This window comes from Centropristis striata, chromosome 3 (assembly GCF_030273125.1).
Source record: "Centropristis striata isolate RG_2023a ecotype Rhode Island chromosome 3, C.striata_1.0, whole genome shotgun sequence".
NCBI classification, from domain to species: Eukaryota; Metazoa; Chordata; class Actinopteri; order Perciformes; family Serranidae; genus Centropristis; species Centropristis striata.
Genome location: NC_081519.1, coordinates 37453795 through 37476925, shown reverse-complemented (window position 1 = coordinate 37476925; position 23131 = coordinate 37453795). Strand labels below are relative to the sequence as shown.

At 38.9% G+C, this 23131-nt stretch overlaps 1 protein-coding gene across 1 annotated transcript in view; it reads left to right on the top strand.

The window, feature by feature from the left end:
• The window catches only part of LOC131968561 (cadherin-22-like), a 164309-nt gene that overhangs the window by 131114 nt on the left and 10064 nt on the right, over positions 1–23131 (top strand). Inside the window, exons 10-11 of the mRNA XM_059329493.1 lie at positions 5157–5278; positions 20838–20955. Of these exons, the coding sequence (XP_059185476.1) occupies positions 5157–5278; positions 20838–20955 (240 nt within the window). The remainder of the gene's footprint in view (positions 1–5156; positions 5279–20837; positions 20956–23131) is intronic.

The window sequence follows — 23131 nt, the reverse complement described above, 5'->3', positions numbered from 1 at the left end:
CTCAATCTTAAGAAGAGACTGAAGCTCGCAGCACTGTTCGCTCGCACTACTTGAAAGCACTTACGTTCTAATGCACTCAAACTTAACCCATTGCACTTACTCTTGTGTTGTTTCTTGACTTAATCTTTGTTAGTGTTGTATTAACTCAAATGTACGTCACTTTGGATAAAATGGCACTTAACTTCAGTGCATCTTTCTTAAATAAGCAACATCAATATGTTAGTTACGTTATTCACGTCATCCTCGTAACTACTTCGTTTTTGGCTTTTACATACATTTATTTAATTTTTTTAATCTTTTATAATGCCAAACTGCAGCCTTTTTCAATGCCTAAGTCAAACAAAAATGAAAGTGAAATGTAACATGACCAGTCATTGAATGGACTGATAACAACCTACTGGACCTACTAGAAGGTGGAGTAGGCTCCTACTTGCCAAAACTTTTAAGATGATAATAGCTAACAAAAGGCCATTCAATAGCATGATAATGTCCAGATCGGGTGAATAGTTTAACTCTAGCTAGCGTTTTAATGTCAGACTAAACATTTATCTGGTTTCATTAAAGTAGAACAGAACTATCTTTCTTTCTTTTACACACTCAAACTGATAAAAGCAGCAGTGACAAAGAAAGACAAAACCTTTCAGAAGCCAGAACCATCTGACATTTTGCTCAGAAAGCAAGCACCAAAAAAAGCACCACACCAATTGGATGATGAAGCTCCTCAGCAGATTTCAGCAGATGTGTGTTAACAGGGACGGTATTAAATCACAATCACCGCCAGTTTATTTCTCCATTTTCAAACACACAAAGAATATTGAAGATTTCCTTACTGGAAAGGGCAACTCTGCCAGCATTACCCAGTTCTGTAAGAGTGATATTGACAAAACAGTCTTGTATTACATCGTGAAATGTGTATTGACATCAGTGAACTAAAAGGCACCTCACTCAGGACTTATCGGGGCTCCTCAGAAGGGGAAAGAGGAGATAAGGAGTATTGCCGTGAGAATTGTCAGAACTTGCTAAAATGACTCAGGCTGTCTTTGTAACATGTTCATTCAAGAGGTCGTCATTTCAGAATTTTAGGATGACAATTTTGTAATCATATCTCACACACACCTACACACACAGACAGGCTGTCTGGCTCATCTACATGTCAGGGAATAGCCCTGCTTGTCTCAGTTGGGGTTATATTATGATGGAATGTTGTCCAATTGGGATTTTATGTATTTTTAGCAAATTTATTGTTTGTATTCAATTTGTCAACATATGCATTTAAAAGCATTCTCTTAAGTGTATCAGACGTGTGTATTCCCAGTTGTTAAACCTGATTAAATTTAAAAGTTGTGAAAAGGCTTTTTTTTCGTTTGCTGGCTGAATATTGTAATGGTAATGAGTGGCTGTCACTGCATATGGGGATTAGCACCTGAATCCTTTAGCTTTGTCTTTGACAATGCATAATTGTGTAATGTTATCCTTAATGTGTTTGCAATATATTTGATTTGGGTTGTACACTGGTGAGTCTGCAACACTGGAGCAATGCAACTGAAGAAAAATGACCGTAATACTTTTTGTAGCCTCTGTGCCTACGTGACCGGGCCTCCGGCTCAGTAAAGAGGCCAGAAGTGGACACTGTTGAGTGCATCTGTATCCTCAATTTCTCCTAAAAAAGTGACATTTAAAACCAAACCGTTTCCTCCAGCAAAGAAGATGAGCCGTTTGGTCACAAGGAGCATGAGACTCCTGACACACACCCACACACATGCAAGCACACACACGAATGCAAAGATATTCACACACACACTCTCGCATCCTCTGTCTTCCCTGAAGTTATGTCAGTATAATGCAGTGCCTGAGAGATCCACTATACAGTCGTTCTGAAAGATTTGCAACAGCTGGTGAGTGTCGCACAGATGCAGAGCATGCCAATAATCTGTTGAAATCCTTTTATTCTTCTTTCTGTATCTGAAGACAGATTTAGAACGGCGCCACTTGGTCCAGATGAATGAACCTGTCTCACTGAATAACTCTTTTTTTTCCCATGGAGGGAGTTTGGGGTGGGTAGAGGCGGGGCATACGCATATTGTTTCATCTGTTTTCAATTCTGGGAATTGAAATGTAAAACGTGTAACATCTGATGATTGCTGGTTTTCATTCTGGCACAGCGGGGACAGCAGCATAATGTGAAGACGAAATTAGAAGAAGAGGAAGGAGAGAGGAGATATCTAGCACTGGTGTAGCTCTCTGTACATTTATGTTCTTGCTGCTCTAGCAAAACGCAGTCAATTAAAACCCTGCATTGATGTGAGGATTATGCTATTAGTTGAGACCAGCATTCTCGTTAGCTGCTGTGTGACTGTTGGACAGAACTGTGTGGTGAGATAGAGGGAGAGAGCTTGGGAATTTCTCTACAAATGTCTGTTGATGATCAGTTTTCTTTGTTGTTTATGAGGCACTGTGTCTTCGGGCCACAGATCAGATTGAAGAAAAGGTTCCCCAAAGTTCCCACACAGGTTTCTGTTGTACTTTTCAAGCCTCAAGTTTACCCTTGACATCATCTTGTGACAAGTTGCTCGGGCCAGAAAATCAAAATGTGTGCTACAAAGAGGAAACTGGGTGGAGCTGAGGTGGGGCAAAAAAGAAGCAATTACCACGGCTGAGCGTGGAGGACATTTATTAATTAAAGTAAACACGCCTCTAAACATGTCACCCTCTAATCCTCAATGTCTTCTTTATGGAAGAGTAATTTTGAAAATTTCTGTGAAGCTATAATTTAGAGGTGAAGTCACCATCAAGACCGGATAAAAGGCTGACTTTGTAGAGAAGAGCAGAGTGTCTCTTTAAGGGTCTCAGTCCAGTCTCCAGGGCCATTAGAAGACCAAGTGGCAATTATGAGAAACAAAAACGACACTAGTGGCAAAAATAGACATATGGTAAGTTTTACCAGCAGTCAGCGTTTGTGTATTTTAATGGTGAAGTTGCTCTTTCCCTAACCTTAACCAGCAGGCAATTTGAGAAGGGACGCCCCCTTGTTAGCAAAAATGACTGCAATGCATGCCCCTTGTTAACCTGCCGCCCCCCCTCTCCAGCCCTTAGTAGCAGACAGAAGGCAGGGGCAGAGGGGTTGTTTAGTTTGACGTGGTAGTCTACTACGACTGCCTCATTGATTGGTTTGTACAAGTTTGAATCTATGGCTCTGACCATGGCTGTGAACTATCAGTAACCCAACTGTGCTGTGTATTGATAAATCCATGGCACTGTCCGTGGTGCTGAAGTGGCAGACGGATTTTAATTGCGACTTTTTGTCCGAGTCCCAGCCTTCTGTCAGTTTCGTCTTGGATCTATAATATCCTCTAAATGAATTAGATGGGGGTAGTGTGTGTGCAGGGTTTGTTTTCCCAAAGACATACACAGATTTAGTAGATTTACAATAAGGTACCGACAGCTTGGACAAATTTGCAAGCCTTTTCTTTTTACTGCCTTTATCTAACTGCAATAGTTACCACTACTTAAACCTCACTATCCATTTCAATTTCAAAAACTAACTCGGATCACTTACAAGTGTTAATTTAGATTTTCACATGTGGAGTATATGCATCAGTCGTTTCACAAAGTGATGGTAAGAGTGATTTCACTACATTGCACTTAACTATCTGCAATATTTACATAATTACAACTATTTAGATTTATTCACTGGGGCTCTCTTTTACTGCGAGGATTTATGTGTGTTTTTCTATCATTGGGTAATTGTCAGTAACTGCGTGTTGTTACATTTTCTGTAGGGTGCGTGAACTGGGTGGTGACAGCTGTGTATACTGATTTATTCATAAGCTATGTACTCTAATTAACCAGGATATCCAGACCCGTACTTGAAGCTACCAGATCAGTCATTTAGCACAGAGATAATGCTCTCTCTCTTTCTCTAATACACCTCTTTCTCTCTCATACACAGACGTACAGATGATACAGACGTGCAAGCCGGGGGCTTCAGGCTCCCTTCTGTACTGTACATAGTGTTTTATGAGTAAAATGGAAACTCCAGCACACATTATCATATGATTACGAATGGGAATTAAGATTCAAGGAGAAGTCGAACTAATTTGAAGTGGGTTTTGATTGTACTAATTATAAAATCTTTTCCACTCCCACGTTAGCATTCTGGCCCATTAAGAAAAATGTCTTCAGAGTGCATTGTGATGTTATTCCTCGTGTTTTATCTAGTTAAAAATGGCATAAGGAACACAATTATTACACGCACTACATTCGCAATTTTGTCAAAAGCATTTATTTGTCATTATCACCGCACTAAAGCATGCCTCTTGCACTCAGACTATTAAACAGTTATATACTGTAGTGTCATTATCAGATAGTGAGGACCTAGAGAGAAAAATGGAATCTCTGGTACCATTTTTATATCACTCACTGGTGCCAGAAAGTGTTATTCAGGTAATGGGTGCAATTTGAGGAGACATTAGATTAAAGCCCTTCAGGATTTAGCCACAATGCCAAACCAACTGTCTGCTTTCTTGTGGGAAATTGCATCCATCTGAGTCTTGTCTCACTCGTACTCAGCCTTAAGGGTCTTGCCCATGGACTCATACACCTTGTCTATTGAGGTGTCTTCTGTTAAAAGAAGCATGCCAGCAGCATGTTAGCAGCAGCTGCCATCCTCTAGCGTCAGTCTACGCTAGATCTGTAAAGCCAAATGACTGCTGTGTTGGCAGTTACATTTAGGCAGTGCTTGCAGCCCAATACACAATCCCTGTAGTTAAGCACATATGTCTGACATACACCTACCTGCGTAAAGCCCAAGTGAAACGTGGGTTGTTATGCAGCCTGTGCAGACAGCTTTATTGATTCAGGTAAAAGAATATCTGTGCCGTTGGATGCACACAAGATGGACGACAGAGCTGTGACTGAAACGCCTCTGCTGTAAAAAGCTTGTTACTTAAGAAACCAGGATCAGAAACTCTTTCACTCAGTTTCCAGGAGCTGGTGCTATTTGTGGCGGTTTAACCCATACTTTACTCAACCGCTATACTCAATGTGATTGTAAATGTTCTGAATGGACCTTAAAATGTCGTGCAAAGTCACATCTGCCACAGCTCTATATGTGATTGAAGGGTCGTTGATGCGTTTTCTTTCTGTCCATCCTATAGAAAACCACACAATGGCGTCCCACTCAGCAGTGAGCATTCGGATTCTGGATGTAAATGACAATCCTCCTGAACTTGCCACACCGTACGAAGCCTCTATATGTGAAGATGCCAAACCGGGACAGGTAAGAGTTATTTTCAGATGTATATCCACAGTATTAAATCTGCGCATGCATACAGCCAAAATGAGATGATTTGTTTGCAGAGCAACAAGGTAAAGATGAATGTTGTGCTGATCAACTAAGTATAGTGTCACACTCATCCTCCATTTCATTAGTGTTGATAATGAAGGCAGGGGTAAGGGCACTTGAAAACAGAGCTGTGCCAAAGCACTAACAAATTACATTAACATCATAAGAAGAAAAAAAAATCCTTTACAGTGCCACAAAGAAACCTTTTACCTGTGAGTAATTCAGTTTGAAAGGCAGCACCAAATACAGTCCACAGCCCACACAATGTTGTGTATACACTACTCTAAAGCAGCTATTGATGTGAAGTGTGCTCAGCCGTGGGGAGTATATTCAAGCATCACTAATTGATTTTTACATTAATCACAATAGTGCTATAGGAAGAAGCAGATGATGAACAGTCAACAGTTAATTTTAAACGAGACAACCAAGCTTTATTGAAAACAACTCCAACATTAGGTTAAACATCATGAAAGTAAAAGGAAAATAAAGATAAACAAGTATTAAGATAAAGTCTGAGACAGTGTTTTTGATTCTGAACTCGATCGTCACTGAAAATAGCATGGTCGCCAACTTAAAACCCATCATTTCTGCTTCACACATAGCCTGTATGGTTTTTATAAAAATCGAGAGTTGTAGAATGTGTCATATCTTCCTTCCGGCTACATTATTCTTGATTTAGAGACTCATCTACAATAATGCAAAGCACGTGAAAGGATATTAGATTAAACTGAAGATTGAAATAGACTTCAAAGATCTGAAATATGACCGAACCAAGATCCTGCACTGCTCTGCCATCTCAAACGTACAAGTTTGAGGCCCACTGATTGGAAGGTCGGTGGTTCGATCCCTGACCATGGCAGCTTACATGTCGAAGTATCCTTGGGCAAGATACTGAACCCCAAATTGCTCCCGATGCTGCTTTCATCGGTGTGTGAATGATTTCCTGATACTGGCACCGTTTAGGGTAGCCTCTGCCACCAGTATGAATGTGTGAATGAGAGCTGTCTGTATTGTAAAGCGCTTTGTAGTGTGGTAGCAAAGATTTGAAAAGGGCTATATCAGTGCAGTGCATTTACCATTTACTATACTTGTGTATATGTATGTATAAAAGGTGAATGTACTTGTACACCAGCATCACATGTTAACCTTGTGATACTTGATAGCCTTGTGCTTAAATGTCCCTGTGTGGGGATGCAACAATATAAAACACCAAAAAGAATCTCTCAAGATTGGAAACATACAGTTCAATATATGTGGACTATTGTAAATCCAAGGTTTCAACCATATCTCACATGCACCTTCACCATGTGATCCTTTGGCTACAATAACAGTACAGTCTTTAAAGCCCTTTGAGGCAAGTTTGTGATTCTGGGCTCAATAAGTTAAATTGAACCTTGAGTTTAGAATATTTTATCACATATTTCTGTATTGATTTATTGTGCCACTCACACTCACCATGCAATATCTGCTTTTCTATCATTTCAGTATTACTGCCATAATTCTGGTTTGGATCATTTTCAATTGCACACTATGATCTATGTGACTCTCATACCAAAGGCAATTTATAACTCTGCTTTTGGGCAAAGACTCAGTTTCCCAAAGAGCATCAGAATGAGAGCCAGAAACAAACTGTTTTCCTAAGAATATATTTATTTATATACTTTTTTTTTCATGCTGGATGCAGATTAAAAGTCGGTAGGATTAATATTTTACAGATGTCAATATTGGATTTATCCATGTCAGCTCTGTAGTTGTTAAAGCTTAATAAAATGGGCTTGGGGAGTTCAATTTTTGAATTAATACGAAGTTTAAATGAGTATTGTTCCTGCCAAAAAGAGTTCTGTGTGACATTTAACAGTTACGAAAGCTACAGTCAGTCAAAATATAGTTCTACTTGTTCTTTATTTTCTGTTAACCATGTCAGAGAAGGGGATAAAGCAGTAGGAACAGATGAACATAAATTTCTAAATGGCAAACTGGTGACAAAATTTAATTTTGCATTATTACCCAGCACCAATCAAACAGCGGGAGTCTGTTTGAAAAATTGAGACAAACGGTAATAACATGGTTATTTTCACTCCAGTCGGATGCCAGGTATTTCCACTGATCACTATTAAAATTGGACAAAGTCATTAGGGTGTTTTATTCTCCTTACACAGTCAACAGGCCTTGGGCTGAGTTAAACCCAATTATCATGTGCAGAGCAAAGGAATAATTAAAAAAGCAAGGCTTTAAAGTGGGGCCTCCATGCTGGAAGCTGCATTTACATGTGTAATGAGGCTCAGGCCTCTCCTCCCCTTGATCCACAGACTCTTAACCACTTATAGCCCCCCTGTGCCTCTGCAACACCGCCCGCCTGCGCCTTTCTAGAACATTGTCTGGTCTGATCTCCCTCACTCCCACTCGCTCTCTCTCCCATCTGCAAGAACCCACATTAACCTTCAGCTCCTAATCACACAGAGATGATTAGTCTTCCAGCAAAAAGATCATTTCAGGCTCCTAGCATTGTAAAAGAAAAGGTTTTAATGCTCTCATTAGAGAGAAATGCAGAGAAATATTTCACACCGTAATTACAAACCGAAGAAAGGGAAAGTACATACAGGAGAACATGACATTCAGCTTTATTGCCATTTCTATATCTGTGCATCTGTCCATCTTTCCATGTTGTGTTTCTATATTTATGACTGTCAATTGGTCGTCAAGTTAAAGGAACATCGGAAAAAAACTTTTGTATACCTGTTTTTGTCTTTTTTGTCTTCTTCATTCAGTGTGTTTTTGTATGTTGTTGTGGGGAGCTCTGTTGGAGTTGGCTGCAGAGATTGAATGAAAATGTGTTAGCCTTGGGTCAAAGGCTTTCTAATGCTTATTTTACCCTCAGGGGTAACCACTGGGGGGCATGGGGGGGAACAATTTTCTCCTCCATGTTATTTTCTGAATATATATATATATATATATATATATATATATATATATATATATATATATATATATGTATATATATATATATATATATATATGTAATAACTGTTTTCCACTTGTTGTTGTCAGTCACTGTATCTTTACCTTTGAAAAAATGAAGTGAGTGGTGTGAAGAAAATGTTTGGGTCCATGGATTCCCTGTCTAGGCTGGTGCCAAGAGCTGCTGTTTGTTGCATTTCTTCTCTGATTAATGACAAGGATAGAACCTTTCTATTGTTTGCCTTCCAACTTGGAGAACAGTGACTGATCAAATCACTTGAATAAATTACTCTATTGTGTAAATACACCTTTCGACCGAAGCAAGACCAATAAAAGTTAAGGTAATGACACGATAAACAGCACTGAACCAAAAAATTGCCTTGCAAACAGAAGTCAGTTTAATGCTACTGAATTTCACTGTCAATAAGTGATTTTTCTATTTACAATACTCGAAGAAAATCAGAGGTGCTGGCACTCTGCCCTCATCTAAAACCTTTTGCTCTCTTGAGAGGTAATCGAGTTGTTTGGCAATTGTCCGAACGGAGCGATTTGGCCGCATCTGATATTCAAGCTAGCACTTACACAAGTTTGGTGATTTGTAACAAACAAGCTGATGTCACACAGCCTTTATGCATCTCTGCCACTGATGAACTGATGCATATTTTCCTCTTCTAATTCTACCTTTGCAGCACAGAGCTCTGTGTCATATGAATATAAATATTTGTGAACTATCAGAAACAAACTCACACACACCTGCCAGCAGAGCAGAGATCTTTTAATTTCACTAAGCTGTATTTTATTTCATCACACAAATGTGCAGAAGTGACACTGTAGATAGGTTGCATGTTTTAAGGTTTGTCATGAGGCAGCATGTTATCAATGCTGGTCTAACAGAATGCATAACAACAGACAATGTATTTGGCTGATTTACAGCATATTCACACAGTCCTAGCGTACATTTTAGTCTTATGATGAACATAATGCATAGTGGTCATGCACATCTAAAAACTGTTGAAGGCAGTCTCTGGACCAATATAAGACAGCAATGAGTTTGAAATGCAATGTATTAGTGCAATTTATATAGAAATATCTCTAATAAATTACACTTTATTCTGTTACAGAGCACAGACTTTTCAGAATCTTAACTGAAATTTGTTTCTATTTATTTCCCTTTTTTTAATTATTATTCTTGATAATATGCCAGAATTGAGCCCCTGTTGAATATTCATACATACAAAATAATACGTTTTCTGCATTTCTTGTTTTCCCTGTTGTGCTCAAACATATGGAACTGTGAACATTCAGTACATTTACACTCTTAGGCTAACTATTAAGTGTAAACATTAAGACAAAGTTCCTCACATTTATTTATTTATTTAAGGATTTCTAAGGTGTTCTCTTACCTCAGAGGTCATGATTAGAAGCATTGAAGCAGAGGGCTGTTGCCTGATATGTTTAAACACTTTGATGTCTACTGCTTCCCAAGATGCACTTATTTATTCAGTAAAATAAGCTGCCAAAGGAGGAGCCCAGAGATATAAGCATCAGCCAACAGATGTGTGCGTGTAAAATGAGCTTTAATTTTTTCCAGCTCCCCAGAATGTTGTTAATCAATTTTGATGTAAAGAAAAAATAGCTCCCTCGTAGTAATGATGCAAAATATTTATTTTAATAAATTACCAACATTTCGATCAATCACTTTTGAAACATGGAGAGACCAACAGCTCTTTGAAGAATACATAATTGGAATAGACGTCAAACACATCTTTTGTCTAATGCAAACTGTATGCCTCATACCCAGAGCTCTTCGCTCCCTTCATCTGGCCTCTGTGAAAAGAAATCTGAAGTTAGAAAAGGTTACTGCTGCTTTGTTTCCTTTTCACCTGCTTTTACGGGCATACTTCACTGGCAGAATTAATTAGAGCCAACACAACACCTGTTATTTTTCAATTGAATCAGCTGTCAAATTGCTCGGTTTGAAATTCAAAACTTTTCACAGGAGAGTGGTCTTTTAGTTCTATGTTGCCATAGCAAATCAGCCAAAACCCACTCATGAGGCATTATGAGTATCAATTGATTGATAGCAGGACTTGATTGTGGCTAATTTCAAGTAAACAGTAATTTATTTTATACCTAAATCGTTCAATCAAGCTGTCAGTGAAAGCATGCACATACCATACTGCGTGTGGAGTTTTATGTTGGTGATGGAGGGTTATTTCCATTATTATTTACTGATTCTGTGAAAACACAGGTCTGCACGTCATGTATTTGTGATATTTTGTTCCTGTGTGTTTTACGTTGTGGGGACCATACACTGTTTTTACAGTGACATTGCGGGGACTCGCCTCCCATCTGGGGACCTTTCCAAATATAGCCATCACCAGATCCATCTCATCCATCCGTCTGTCAGCATGTCTGTCCGTCTTTCCGTTTACCACAAATTATATCATGAAAACAACCATACATGCCTTTCTTTGCACTGACGCATGCTACAATGAAATAAAGACATGCATGCTCACACCCACACACATGCTGTATACACACAGCTGTCACTGTCACACTCTTAATACGGCAGATCAACCTCCGGTTTACTAAGCTAATGAGGAGCGTTCCATTGTCTCCTGTTGTGTGCTGTGTTATCACCCAGTCTCGTTCATGGAGTGTCAGCTCCCTGGCTCAGGTCTAGCTTTCGGTGGAACCACAGAGAAAATCAGATTAACCTAAGCCTTTTAACTGCGGTTGGGTTTGATCCCATTTGAGAGTTGGCAACACAACCAATTTTGTTTGTGTTTAGAGGGAGAATGCATGTGGAGGGAGGAGGAAGGGTTGGCAAGAGAAGTAAATAAAAAATGGGTGACACAGGCTAAGCAGCTTTTACTTGGAGACACAGTTCAAGCCAAGGCCATGACACAAAGTGTTAAAAGGCTTCTCACCTTTTATCTACGGGACCTTCTAGGGGTCTAATGCAGGTCGAGGTTCAGAGAGAAAGCAAAATAAATCACTATACAGTAAGAGACAGAATGAGAGAGATGAATGCAAGGGAAAAAGCTGCATGGTAATTACAGATTGGATTTGCACTTCCATCATTATATCATGTAGAACACATGTGCACAGCCATGCCAGGAAGACATGCATTCTTAATCCATTTCCTGAGTTTTCAGTTTCAGGTTCATCTGCAAAGAAAAATCTATTTTTAACCACCTCTTTTATGTGCAGTTTTGAATTTTGCATAAACATACATGTGTAGAAATGTAACAAAAATATTGCAAAATATTGCAAGATTTCTTTCAAGTAAGTTCAAATTTTCTTTCATGTCTTTGGGCTGGATTTGACTGGAAGTGACTTCTTGTCTCATTAGCAGAGAGCATCCTGCTGGTTTTTGCCTTGGGCCCTCAAACTCTCTCAAACTGCCCCCATTTGCAACACAAATACACACACAATTAAATGTATATGCTTTTGAGGACTCTCTTTGATGCAATTTATTATCTTGCCCATACCCTAAATCATCTCAACTAATCCAATCCTTCTCTAACCTTTCTAGCCATGATAAATCATCCAACCCTTTGCCTGTGATGCAGTTTAACTATGGTATGACCATTCAGCCACACAATGAATTGAATCAGACAAAGATAATACAAATCTTAGCTTACTGATGCAAGTTACTGAGTAATTTTAGTTAAAATCCCCTCTTAATTTCTACCGTTCTGGATTCATCTCCTGATTTGCCATTTTCCCAGTCTGCACCTCACTGAATGACACGTGAACACAATCTTCTCCGCGCAGCCCATTCCTCGCCCACCTCGTGGTATTTATCTGACTGAATGCAGAGGGACAGATATCATATAGCGCCATGTGTGCAGAAAAAGGGCTGGGTGGAAAGCCAAATACTAAGTATGGCCTGAGGTAACAGAGGCCTGTCAGCTCTGCCGTGCCGTCTCACAGCTGGCTGAGTGGGTCACTGCGACAGATCACCTCAGTTTGGCCACGTCACCGCCAACCCCTGGGAGAGTCAGTTTGAAATGGCTAAATGTTAAGCCTGTCTGCAACACATACACACACACACACACACACACACACACACACACACACACACACACACACACACACACACTAATTATCTTTTTTTTTTTAAACTCTCATTTTTATTCTTATTTCAGTTAACGAAAATGTTTTTTCAATTCTAGTTTTCGTTATTTGTTTCGTTTTAATTAACTATAATAACCTTGTTACCTATCCCTAACATAATTGTAACCTTTACCCTAAAACAAAGTCTGAAATCGCAAAAAAGCCTTTGAAGAAGTGAGGACCGGCCGAAATGTCCTCACTTTGCAAAAATGTCCTCACTCTGTAAGTTGAAAATGTGTTTCGGTCCTCACTATCAGGAAGTACAAGAACACACACACACACACACACACACACACACCGCATACATGTGAGTGTAACACTTACTCACCTCATGCACATACAGAAACACTAAAATAAAAAACACATACAGGCCAACAATATTTCCAACCTTAATGACAGAATAAACCGTTTGTCAATACCTACCCATAACAACACACTTGAGCGTTTGTCAAAATGACGTTTCGCAGCTTGTGGTATCACAGAACTTTCTAAAATAAGCAAACACATCATTTTACATATACGTACAGTTTGCGATTGTAAAAAAGGCCACAGTTTCTGTGAATTATGGCTGCTGGTTAGCCATTACAAAACACAGTTTGAAAAGTAAATAAAAGTACGTAAATGCGGAAGTGAAGTAGTTAGGAGGGTGACATGAGCCAAGCAAGTAACGTTAACAATGCAAGTTAGGTTAACAACGCAAGTTCCGTAAAGAAACATAATCCACAAACCGTGAGCGACGGTAGTTAAAAAGTAATTAATTCATTTCTCCTGGGTGAAAGTATGCCATTTAAACTCCTCATTGCCGTCAAACATTACTATTGACCGTTTGTCAGTACCACCCATAACACAGGAGCGTCTGACAAAATGACCCAAATGAGCATTTCGTTATCGTTATTTAGGCTACAAAACCACTGACCTAGGTTAAGGGCAAAAAAAAAAATCCTGGTTAGATATTATAAAAGACAGTTTAAAAAGTAAATGTACTTAAATGCTAAAAGTGACATAGTTAAGAGGGTGACGTGAGAAATGGAAGTTACGTAAAAAGACGTTTATTTTTGGATTCACATGGGACATGAACCCTGTACTCCTGGGTGAAAGTTCGCCGTTTGTTCAACCCTCCCACCTCGAGTGTGACATCCACCATTTAGACTTCACATCGCCATCAATCACTACTTTTACATGAGAAAGAAGGCGGCGGAGGACAGTTTAAAATGTAAATATGTGTTTTTTTTAATGCCTGTACAGACGCCCTTAATTGTCGTTTCTGAGGGGAGACGAGTCTCTACAGGAACACATAGGACACTCAAAAGAAATGAGAAAGGGAAGAAGCAACACAGACGAGGAAAAAAGCCAGACAGACTCATAGTTTTGCCAGACCTTATTTCATGAGTAGGAGACGGAGTGAGTCATCTGTTCTACTCACCAAATGCCTCTTCCTTTTGTCTCTCAAATGTTAACATTGAATCAGACAAACCAGCAGACAAAACACACTGAAATATTCACTGTTTCCTGCAATATCTCTTTAGATTTACCCTGTTCATGTCGATGTTTACGGCAAAAAGGGTCCATGTGCATTGGACGGAACTATTGACGTGCATTTGATGAAGCTCTTCTGCTGTTGAGGTGGTTCTCTGAGATGGAAATTTCTGAAGCCTAAATGATTATCAGGGCAATCCAAAAAGTCACACAGGAGGAGTTTATGATCCGGATCAAAATATTAAAGGTGGAGGGGAAAAAAGTCTAGCCAGCAGATGTTTGTTCTTAAAACCTTTTTTGTGATGATAAATCAACACCGGTATGTCTCTGTTACTCAACTTAAACATATATTGCTTAAAGCAATTACTATGTTTGTCATTATTCTGGATAACAGTTGGAATTTATATGACTCGAAGATGGAGAATGTCCTCATGAGTCATTTTCAAACAAACAAACCTTTTTTTTCTTCTCTGCAGTCTTAGATTTACTGCATAAAGCACTGGCTAAATTTAAACCTCCTTCGAGGTAATACAACCCTGATTCCACAAAAGTTAGGACGCTTTGAAAAACATTGTACAAACAGAATGTAAATCCTTTGAATACAGTACAAATAAAAGATTTGTAATGCTCAAACAGGGACTTTTCTTCTTATGTTAATATATACACTATATACACATTCTTAATTTGATGCATTTTGTTTTTATTGACATTTATGCCTGGCGAATATATATATGTTGTACTTTTTCAATCTTCCCAGACTACCTATATATTTATGATGTAAATCTTAAAACATGCAATATGTGATAACATGGTTTTATTACATACTTTAAGATTAAATTACTCATATTACTGAAAGCAATTATAGCTAAATTACTTATCCTTTAATCCCATCTTTATCTTTTATTTTGATGCTGTATGAAAGCAGCCATTCTGTCCTCCTGAAATTGAATCAAGTTGAGAGCAATGCATTGAGACATTTAATGCTCCGCTAGACACCATGAGGCTGCTTTTTACCACCGATAATAATAAATGTGTTGGGAAACCCACCTCTGACACTTATAGTGCATTCCATGCTTCAGAGATGAACCTCTCTCAGCCCATTTTAAGTAGTTGTGTGTTTATTTATTTATTTATTCATTACCTCCCCGCTGCCATTGTGAAATGGTTGATTTCTGCTGTGAATGAGAAAGCCGCCTCCCTCTCACAACCTTGACCTTTCAGATACCTCTGGTGCAGATGGGATGTACTTTTGGGAAAGTCTCCCCTTCTAGCTTTCCAGAGATGCAAGAGATTTAAGGGGGTCAGGAAAGGGGACTGCTAGATAGAAATCTAATTAGGTGATTGTGCTTGAGGGAGCTTCACTAGCTGCTCGATAAACTCCCACACGCTCACTCTGCTCGTCTCTCATTTCCCTCTCTCGCTTCACTCTCTCTCCCTCCCTCAGCAGTTTGCACTCACCCTAAGATGCCGCCTGAGAGTCCCCCTGCTGAGGGCACAGTCACAGGACGCAGATCATGCCTCGCTTACTACAGCTTCACTATTTTTTCAAAGAAAGGAGTGGATGCATCTCTCGGCCGATAACAAAGCTTCGCTTTAAGTGTCTTTTCTCTTGCTCATTATTCTTCTTCTTCCAGACTGAAATAAACCTGAAAGCGCTCCAAAGAATGATAAGATAAGGCCGGGCCTGCTTTGGCATACAGAACACTCAGTTGAATCCTTCATAGATCGCTTTGGATTGACTGGATGCATTGTGGTCTTTGAAATAATGAAACTTAACTCAAACTGCATGGCACAGTAAGTCATGTGAGTAATTCATGCAGAAGTGTGGCAGCTTTTGCAATCCTAAAAATGATAGGAAATCATATGCAGCTACTCTGTATTAAGAAAAAAGATCTCCAACTTAAACAACAGAATAGACCATTTATCAAAACCACCCGTAACACTCCTTTTCACGCCTTTGTGAAAAATGACACCTATGAGCGTTTCGTTCTAAAAATGTATAAAAATGTAAAAAAAAGGCTGCAGTTAGGTTGAATTAAGGCTACAAAAGCACTGGCCTTGCTTTAGGGCAAAAAACGTCCTGTTTGGGCATTATAAAAGACAGTTTAAAAAGGATATAACTACATAAATGCCAGAAGCGAAGTAATTATGAGGGTGGCATGAGCCACGGAAGATTCTATGTGAAACTTCTGGTTTCACAAAGGAAAAGAACCCCGTTCTCCTGGGTGAAAGTCTGCCGCTTGTTCGACCCTCCCACCTCAAGAGTGACATCTGCTAAAAAAACTCCTCATCACTGTCAATCACTACTACTACATAAGCAGGACAGCGGCGGAGGACAATCTAAATGTAAATATGAAACATATTTTGCTCCTTGATAAAACATCCTTTTATTATCATTTTTTAGGGGAAACCAGTCTCGTATTAACAGCTTGTGCTTGTTGGTAATGTTCAGATCCAAAGCATGAAGTAGTTTAAATCACCCTAACCATGATTGTAAAAACAACTCATTTTTGCACCATTCAGACAGAGGATGACATCATGGTATCACAGGCAGGATGAGCCAATAGAAAATGGAAGAAAAAAACACTGTTGCACCTCAATGCAAGGAAACAGGAGTAGAGTATCCTGACCCTTTCAGGTGGTAAAAACTATACATCCAGGTGTTCAAAGCTGCTTTGAATTTTGCTTAACTTTTAAATAGACAGTGTCCTAATTATAATCATGTTTAGTTGTTAAGCATCAATATTGTTGGCTATCCAGTTGGAAAACATTAGCATTTACTGCTTTGCAGATACATTCAATACAGTGTTAACATTACAGCCAATGGAAGTTCTAAAAAGTGGGGCAGTATCTTGTCAAGGTCTAAATAAAGCTTTAAAGTTAGCCCAAATATTGGTAAAGACAAAGAAAAGGAATTGCCATTTTACAGATCACGTAATGCTAATCCCATGCAGTTTGGGTTTTTTGCATTCAGCATTCAGATTTTTGAAATTCTGTACTTATTTTTGCCTATTCTAAAATGATGCAATACTTTTTAAGGGAACCCAGTGCAGAAATGTCCAAATATAATTGTGCATGACTGGAAAGGTGAGACTCCTGAATTTATTGAGCTCAATTGTATGATGTCATGTATAATGATGTTATTCACTGTAGCAGCAATATCATCTTTTGAAACTTGACCTCACTGTAGAGAATGAGCTGTCGTGACCACTAAGATAATCACAGTATCAGAACTTTACCGTAAAACAGAGACCCAGGTTATTCAGGGGGTGTATAGCTTCCTGAGGTATATTGCCAAATATAAGGAATTGTTGAAATATGAATCACAGCCTCGCTCTCAAAATCAATAAAAGCCACCACATTTTATGAAACTATAGCATAAAATGTGCTATAACTTGGACCATGGGTAAGATTTGAGATGGCATTTAATGATTTTTTTTTCTCTGGTTATCACCTTTGTAAGAATACGGGCAGCAATTCCTGGTTTTAATGTGTTTCTGTGTGTTTCTCGAGTGCATATTTTCCTGAACGCTAAGGAAGAAGTGTGTGATTTACCCTGAAATCATGCCGTAGCGTTCTGTAATTACAAAGTAAGCCATATTATCCCAAACAACCTCCCTGAGCTGTGGGTATGACTAAGCCTGTTCTCTGTCTGTGATGCAACGTCAATGCTGAGGAGCTGCTTTTTGTGAAGGTACAATTGTGGCCCGGAAGTGTGCATGGCAGTAGCTTAGTCACAGTAATGCATAGCCACCGCTCAGGCTCATAATTCAGAGTTTTGTGCAGTGCTCTAAATGAATGAGGCTGTCTCACACAGACAGGCAACACGAGCTTAAAAAGTTGCACAATAAAGCGGATGTCTTTATGTGCCAGAAGGGTGTGGAGTATATCTATAGTATTGTTGTTTGAATAATCAATTTTCAGGTGGATGATAAATGAGGGACACATTTTTCTGGAAAGGACAAGCATGAGAGGGAGATACTTTGGAGAAGATAAATGCAAAGGACACGGAATCACAGGAAGAGGAAATCAGTGATGAATAGAAAGAGCAAGCTGAAGAGGCAGTGAGGTGGAGGGGAAAAGACAGGTGGAAGAGGAGATCAGTTCAGTAAACAAAGCCGTGTGTAACCTTTTATAAGTATACCCCTTAAAGAGGAGACTGCTATTGTTAAAAGCTGAGTAATGGTTTGATATATTTCCCTCGATCTTATCCGGTAACGTGAGGTTTTGTGAGACCAGACAAAGGAATTACAGCCATCGAACACTGTGCTTTAATCATTCTGAGAAACACCTCACTTAATAATAGCTCTGGGGTTGTTTGTCATGTGCATTGCTGTGGATTCCTAACTGCGAAACAAAAGTGGGGAGGACATACTGCAAGATAAAACTAGTCTTGCTTAACAACGTGGGAAAAAAGAACATTTAATGGGGCATGCGGTGAGCAAAAACTAATAATTTGTATTTCTTTAGAAATGGAAAAAGCCAGTCGTGGATGTTAGAGAATGCCTCTCTTGGACTATTTTACTCTCATTTTTCATGTTTATCAAGTACAATTTTTGCGATCAAAAAATCTTGTGTGGCGATTCCTCCTCGTGCAACTCACTGAAGGTGTTTTAAGTTGATTATTAAGGAATGCAGACATGTTTCCATTCAGAGGGAATATCCTTTGTCGAGCAAGCCCTTTGTTTATTGAAAGTCAAAGTGAGAACAGCTGATTCTGAGTGCAATATGAGCAGTGCTTTAGAAACTTGTAAACGCTGACAGGAGTGTGATGAACTGTTACTAAACAAACACCTATGCTATCAAAATATGTAAGACAGAAAATACAGTAAGTGAGCTTCCACAAAGTCAGTGGCGGCACTCAGGATAAAAAACAGTTATTGTGTTATTGACAAAATGACGTTTGCCATCTGTGCCACATATCTGCCGTATTGTGTGATAGACACCACAACAGAAGTACATTCGGTACATGATCACAGCTGATGTGTGGGAGAGAAAGAAGGACACAAGCAAATAATACTTTGCAAACTTCAAACTTTACGAAAGTACTTTAATATTGTGTGCTTCTGCTTTTTAATAATTGTAAAACTTTTCTTTAAAAAAAGGAATAGTTCGACAACGTTCACACCACTCTTTTTACCCATTAAAAGGTTGTGACCAGTTGTTATCAGCCTTATACATATGGTTTAAAAGTGCAGACTCCACCTCGTCCTACTATATGTGCAGAACGTCATTATCAGCCCAACAGCTCTTTGGGAATATGATTTGTTAATTGGACTTGCATTTTTCAATTTATTCAGTTGATTTATTCAGTTTTTAAACACTAAGATACTTTAAGCCAAATCATCTATAACCCTGATTCCAAAAAATGCAAGGCTGCTGTGTAAATACAAACAGAAGGCATACAATTCTAAATGCAGAGTGTATTTTTTACAGAAAAACAAAAGCACATCAGTTTGAACATCGTGAACATTTAACGGCTGTGTCTCAGTTGGTAGATCGCTGATCAGAGGGTCGCTGGGATGTAATGTAATGTAAATGTAATGCAATGTAAATGTACTTGTACACCAGTATCACATGTTAACCTTGAGATATGTAATAATAATAATAATATTAATACATTTAATTTATATAGCGCTTTTCTAAACACTCAAGGATGCTTAAATGTCCCTGTGTTGGGATGCAACAATATAAAAGACCAAATAGAATCTCTCAAGATTGGACACATACAGTACAATATATGTGTACTATTGTAAATCCAAGGTTTCAACCATATCTCACATGCACCTTCACCACAATAACAGTACAGTCTTTAAAGCCCTTCGAGGCAAGTTTGTGATTCTGGGCTCAATAAGTTAAATTGAACCTTGAGTTTAGAATATGTTATCACATATTTCTGTATTGATTTATTGTGCCACTCACACTCACTCACTAGCTTGGCTCATCATGCCGTTATGCTGTCGGAGAACTGTCTTCTTGACATTAAGCATTTTTTAAAATACATTCTATCCAAGTTTTTGTACTGCACTGTACCTGGTCTTCAACTTTTATGCTTTATTTTTTGCTTTTTTTCCCCCCCGTTTCACAAAAAATAACAAAAATCCACTATACAGTGCAAGTGTGTGGTAAACAAAGGTAAGAGAAATAAAAATAATAAGAAACATTTCGACTCCTACATAGTGTGGCGACAGAGGAGGAAACGGAGTTGACGGATGTGATGTGAAAATATCATTCATCAGCTTGTGGTTTGATGTTGGCTACAGATTCATAGGATGAATTGTCACCGAGAGGCCTGTGTTAAGGTGAAAGGATCTCCGGGGGGCTGTTTGATGTCTGTTCAGCTCACAGCGAATCATATCTCACCTTATTGTGTCCACACAGAGTTCTCAAAATTGGATCACAGTTGAGTTTTATCTTTGAATGTGGATCACTACTATTATATAGTATAAGATAGGAGGACGGCACCCTCACTGAGCCTCCGTGTCTCTTTCTGTTCCTCTGCACATTTGCATTTAGTGTCTGCTCATTCTTAGAGCAAATATGACTGCCTCACAAAATGTCTCAGTCCTTTCCTGTTCAAAAAAGGCTTTGTAGTGAGGCATTTTATGATAGTTCTGCATTTCTCACATTAAGACGTTTTTTTGTTACTGTGTCAATTTTCTGGAGAAAGAAGTTTTTATCTCTTTGTGACTGTAGCCCCTTTGAACTGCACTTTCACAGGAAGCCTTCTGAGTGTGTTGCATCCAAGTACACTCACTGCACCTCTCTCCCTCCCTCATGAAAGACGCATTTGAAATGTAGAGTGTAAAGTGCTTTTCATATTCATTTTCTTGTTCCCACTGAATGGATCTGAGCCGAAAATCTAACCTCTGTTTTCTTTGTCTTTCTTGTCTTTTTATTTCCCTCTCCACTTTGGTTGCTTGTCTTTTCTTAGCTAATTCACACCATCAGTGTGGTGGATAGAGACGAGCCGCAAACTGGCCATCGCTTCTACTTCACCCTGGCCCCCGAAGCCTCCAGCAATCGACACTTTACTCTGTGGGACGTCAAAGGTGAGAGGGCAAAGGTGTTATATGGAGGTTAAAGTAAAGAGGCACTGTGTTGGGGAAGCTGCATATGTTGATGGCATTATCAGCATAATTGGATTTTTAGGGTATAGTGGTACATGCAGGAGATGCGATAATTTTTTGTGAGTGGGTGTGTGTATTTTAAATGTTGTACAGCTGCAGCAAAACTATGGTCGACTGAAAAATGTTCAGGATTGTGATGAAGCCCATAAAGATGAAAGAGTTTAAGATGATTTTACTCTTTCCCTAAGTGATTGGCAATGTGAGGGTTTTGTGAAACGCTTGAGGGCATTCTGCAAATGCAGACCTTAAGGCAATATTGAGTTAGTTTAAAAGGCTAAATCTCCAGAAACTTTAAAACTATTGGTGAGCACTTTAACGGAGTTCCTACCTTATTCAGGTGCCAGATGGTTAACGTTTTTTAAAATAAGACAATTCACTGACTACAATTGCAGAAGATTGTTCACGATCGCAAGAGGAATGCAAAATAGTTTATTTCTTGTTTTGTTTCTGTGAGCATTCACCTGATTATCAGACACCTTTTATTATTTTTGGATAAACAACACCTGTTCTGGTCCTTTTAGCAGAGTAATATTATTAGAAAGCATTACATGTCATTGTCAGTCTGACATTCTGTACTTTTTTTACAGTTTGCCTGAAGAAGTTTGACTACAAACATTGCTAAGCTTATCTTTTTCCCCCACAGTAATAGCATTCTACATTAATGTGATTTTCCTTTTATGTGAACATTTTGTTTCACACAGTATCTCGTCCTCTTAAATAGAATGTCAACAGCTTACATAATTTTCTCAAGTGTCATCATGAAAATTGCATTCCATTAAAAATAAAAAACACTTCACTTTCACAAATCGGCAAAATGTAAGGAAACATTAAAATCACTGCGCTCCCAAGTGATGACTTTGCTTTGTCGAGAAGATGATTTTTATAAATGCTTGTCTGTGGAGTTTTTTTTGCAAACGCGCTTGTAGATTCCTCGTTTAGAGATGTGTACCTAAGTGAATGTGACATCTGGCTAAATCAAGATTGATCTGACACCAGGGAAATGTCAGCGGAGCAGCCCTAGCAAGGGAAATGTCACAGTGTGAAGGCAGCGTGGCCTGCTGCAGTCCCACTCACATGCATGTGAATGCATATGCACAAAACATTGGCCTTGTGTAAAGTGCACACACATGCAGTACACATGTGCATAGACATGCGAGGAAGGAGGAAGTATGGCAGAAATTTCCCTTTAGCCATTCTTTTTCTTCTTCACATTAATACACACTTGCATGAATGCACACACACACAAAAGCATGCAGACCTACTGTCCTTTCTTTGTTTTATTTTTATTTTGGACCAATATGATTGTCATGGTTCTGATTTGAAATGTACCTTAAGATATATATGGAAACATATGTGTTCACCACAAACATTCCTGCAGGCCCTGCATACAGTATATTTTGGTGAAAGAAACAGAAACCCCACTCACACATTTGAACCTCCTACCCCTCTTTTTTTCTACCCTGGTGTCTCTTTTCATTGACACATTTGTCAACCTGTCACTTTCAATCTGTCACTTCTTCTTTTCCCCATCATGGCCTCACATTGCGTTCTGTCTCCAAGCCAACTCAAAATGAAAAAGGCTTCTTTTTTTTTTTAACCCCCCTCATGTTGCTAGGCTGTTTCAAGTCAGTCTGGAGAGAAAACCTCATCTCTACCAAATAAACTTTGCCATTACATGACAAACTGCCATCATGTTACCTGGAAAATGTCCCGCATCATGTTTAAAAAGAAACCTCATGATATGAAGCCTAAAAGAAAAAGAAAATAGTTTCAAAGCATTTGGGAAAGTTTCAGAATTCCTTAGTTGTTTTTCTCAGGGCTGTTCCGTCACTGACAAAATTTAAAAAATATTTTCTGTGCATCTGTGGTACAGCGTTAACGGCAATGCTAATATGATGCAACATATGGAAGAAGTCATATTTTGCAGAACAGCCACACAGTCTCACTATAGTAATCCTTTACTGTACTCATGTTCTTTTTTTTCCTTTAGCTTTATGGCCTTTGTGCTCATTACGTATAAAGTAACTTTGCGAGATTTATTGTAAAAGCTAAACATCAGCATGTTAGCATTGTCAGTGCAAGTGTGCCGACATCAGCA